We start from the raw sequence: 2,101 nt of genomic DNA on the forward strand, positions 1-2,101 counted from the left end.
GTGTGTGTGTGTGTGTGTGTGTGTGTGTGTGTGTGTGTGTGTGTGTGAAAATGTGAAAGGACTGAGAAGGGTGGGAGAAGGATGGCTCAGACTGTCCCAGCCTGAGTGTCTGGCTGCCCCCACTTACCATGATATTGGGCAGAGTGGCATATCGGGGCTCGTTCAGCCGGAGGTCAGCAGTCACCACAGCAGGCAACTTGAGGCGAATTGTCTCAAGCCCACCATCAATCTCTCGCTCCACTGTCAACTTGTCCCCCTCTAGGGAGAGTTTTGAGGCAAACGTGCCCTGGAGAGCAGGAGGCAACTTGTGTTACCTGGGAGGGCGTTGGGGGAGGGTGTCCTGGAGGGATCTTGGAAGTGTGGCCATTACAAGGAGTCTGAAGAGAGCTGGGGACAGGGTGGGGTCACAGGGAATCTGAGGGGAGCTGGGGGAGGGAAGGAAGTCACAGGGATCCAGGAGCTGCCTACAGTCAGGAAGGGGACCAGGGTAGCAGAATGTACCCATAGTGTCCCAGGGAGCTCAGAAGGGCCTTCAGGGCATCTCAAGTGGAGGGCACCACACAGAGGTATAAGGGATGTTCAAGGGAATTTCAGGGGATGGACTCACTCCCACATCTGGCATTGCATTCCCAGATGCTCACCTGAGGCCAGTCAAGCATGGCAGCTGTCATCTGTCCAGTCTGATTACAGTCATCATCGATGGCCTATGAGGAGGGGAGATGCAGGAAATTGCCAGGGGGCAAGGTAATGCTAGAACGTGGAACCTAAGAGCTGGAAGGATCCTGAGAAGTCATCTTCTCCAGCTTCCTTTTACAATCAGGGAAACTGAGGCCCCAAGAGAGGAAGGAACTTTGCCAAGCCCATGTTGCTCCTGTTCACCCAGGGGTGAGCTCCCTGGAGAGCAAAGGCTCCCCCCTGCCACTGCTCTTGTGAGGGCAGTACAGCACAGGACAGGCCATCCCTCACACACTCAGACCTGGGACTTCTGGATGATTCCTAATCCTGGAGAACTTGGCCTTGAAAGGGGCAGGGAAGAAAAATATGGAGGAGAGAAAGGAAGGGAAAGCGGGGCAAAAGCGACCAACAGAAGGAAGCAGGGGCAGGAAGGGGAGAAGGAAAAGGCTGGGTCGGGCTCTCCCACCTGTTTCCCCAGCAGCACCAGCCCAGCTTTCTCTTTCTGGGCCAAAGCAGCAAGCACCCGGGAAACCTGGAGGGGCCCCAGCTGCTCTGCCTCGCTTTCGGGCACCTCCACGTGGATGCCACGGTCAGCACCCATGGCCAGAGCCGTTCGAATGGTCTCCTGGGGGTTAAGAGATCGACATGGTCACTGCCACAGCCCTCTCTGCTCCGCCTCCCCCCATCGGCCTGGGGTCAGAGGTTCACCTGGCACTGCTTGGGGCCACAGCTGACCGCAATCACCTCCTTCACCAGCTTCTTCTCCTTCAGTCGCACGGCCTCCTCCACTGCGATCTCACAGAAGGGGTTCATGGAGTGTTTCACCCCATCTGTCACCACACCAGTCTTGTCTGGCTTCACTCGGATCTGAAGGGAGCAGGGGAAGGACAGTCTAAAGGAGAGGTCAGAAGGGCGGCTACGGCCCCCTCCCTCTGACCCCTGCTTTGGTGGGGGTGGGGGAAGGAGGCCAGCTCCCAAGCCTACATCTCCTGGAAGCCTCCCAGACCACCCCTTGTCTGTGTTTCCTCCCTGGCTCATGACATCGTCTGGTGCAGGGAAGTTCTTCCCCAGGTGACCCACTCTCCTGCACCCCAACCAGGGGAGTCCTTCCCCGGGTGACCCCCACTGATGTACCCCAACCAGGGGAGTCTTTCCCCAGGTGACCCCCCCCCATGCATCCCAACCAGGGGAGTCCCTCCCAACCAGGGGAGTCCCTCCCCAGGTGACACCCTCTCCTGCACCCCAACCAGGAGAATCTCTCCCCAAGTGACCCCCTCTGATGTACCCCAACCAGGGGAGTCTTTCCCCAGGTGACCCCCCCCCATGCATCCCAACCAGGGGAGTCCCTCCCAACCAGGGGAGTCCCTCCCCAGGTGACACCCTCTCCTGCACCCCAACCAGGAGAATCTCTCCCCAAGTGACCCCC

The 2,101-nt window shown here is 58.8% G+C and overlaps 1 protein-coding gene across 2 annotated transcripts in view; it reads right to left on the reverse strand.

The window, feature by feature from the left end:
- ETFB (electron transfer flavoprotein subunit beta) overlaps window positions 1–2,101 on the reverse strand; it is a 4,077-nt gene that overhangs the window by 1,323 nt on the left and 653 nt on the right. For both annotated transcript variants that reach the window (XM_027858147.1, XM_027858148.1), the window contains exons 2-5: window positions 1,384–1,542; window positions 1,142–1,300; window positions 642–704; window positions 128–286 (exon numbers count right to left, since the gene is read on the reverse strand). In XM_027858147.1, coding sequence (XP_027713948.1) covers window positions 128–286; window positions 642–704; window positions 1,142–1,300; window positions 1,384–1,542 — 540 coding nt within the window. The remainder of the gene's footprint in view (window positions 1–127; window positions 287–641; window positions 705–1,141; window positions 1,301–1,383; window positions 1,543–2,101) is intronic.

This window comes from Vombatus ursinus, unplaced genomic scaffold (assembly GCF_900497805.2).
Source record: "Vombatus ursinus unplaced genomic scaffold, bare-nosed wombat genome assembly UNPS02012758.1, whole genome shotgun sequence".
NCBI lineage: Eukaryota > Metazoa > Chordata > Mammalia > Diprotodontia > Vombatidae > Vombatus > Vombatus ursinus.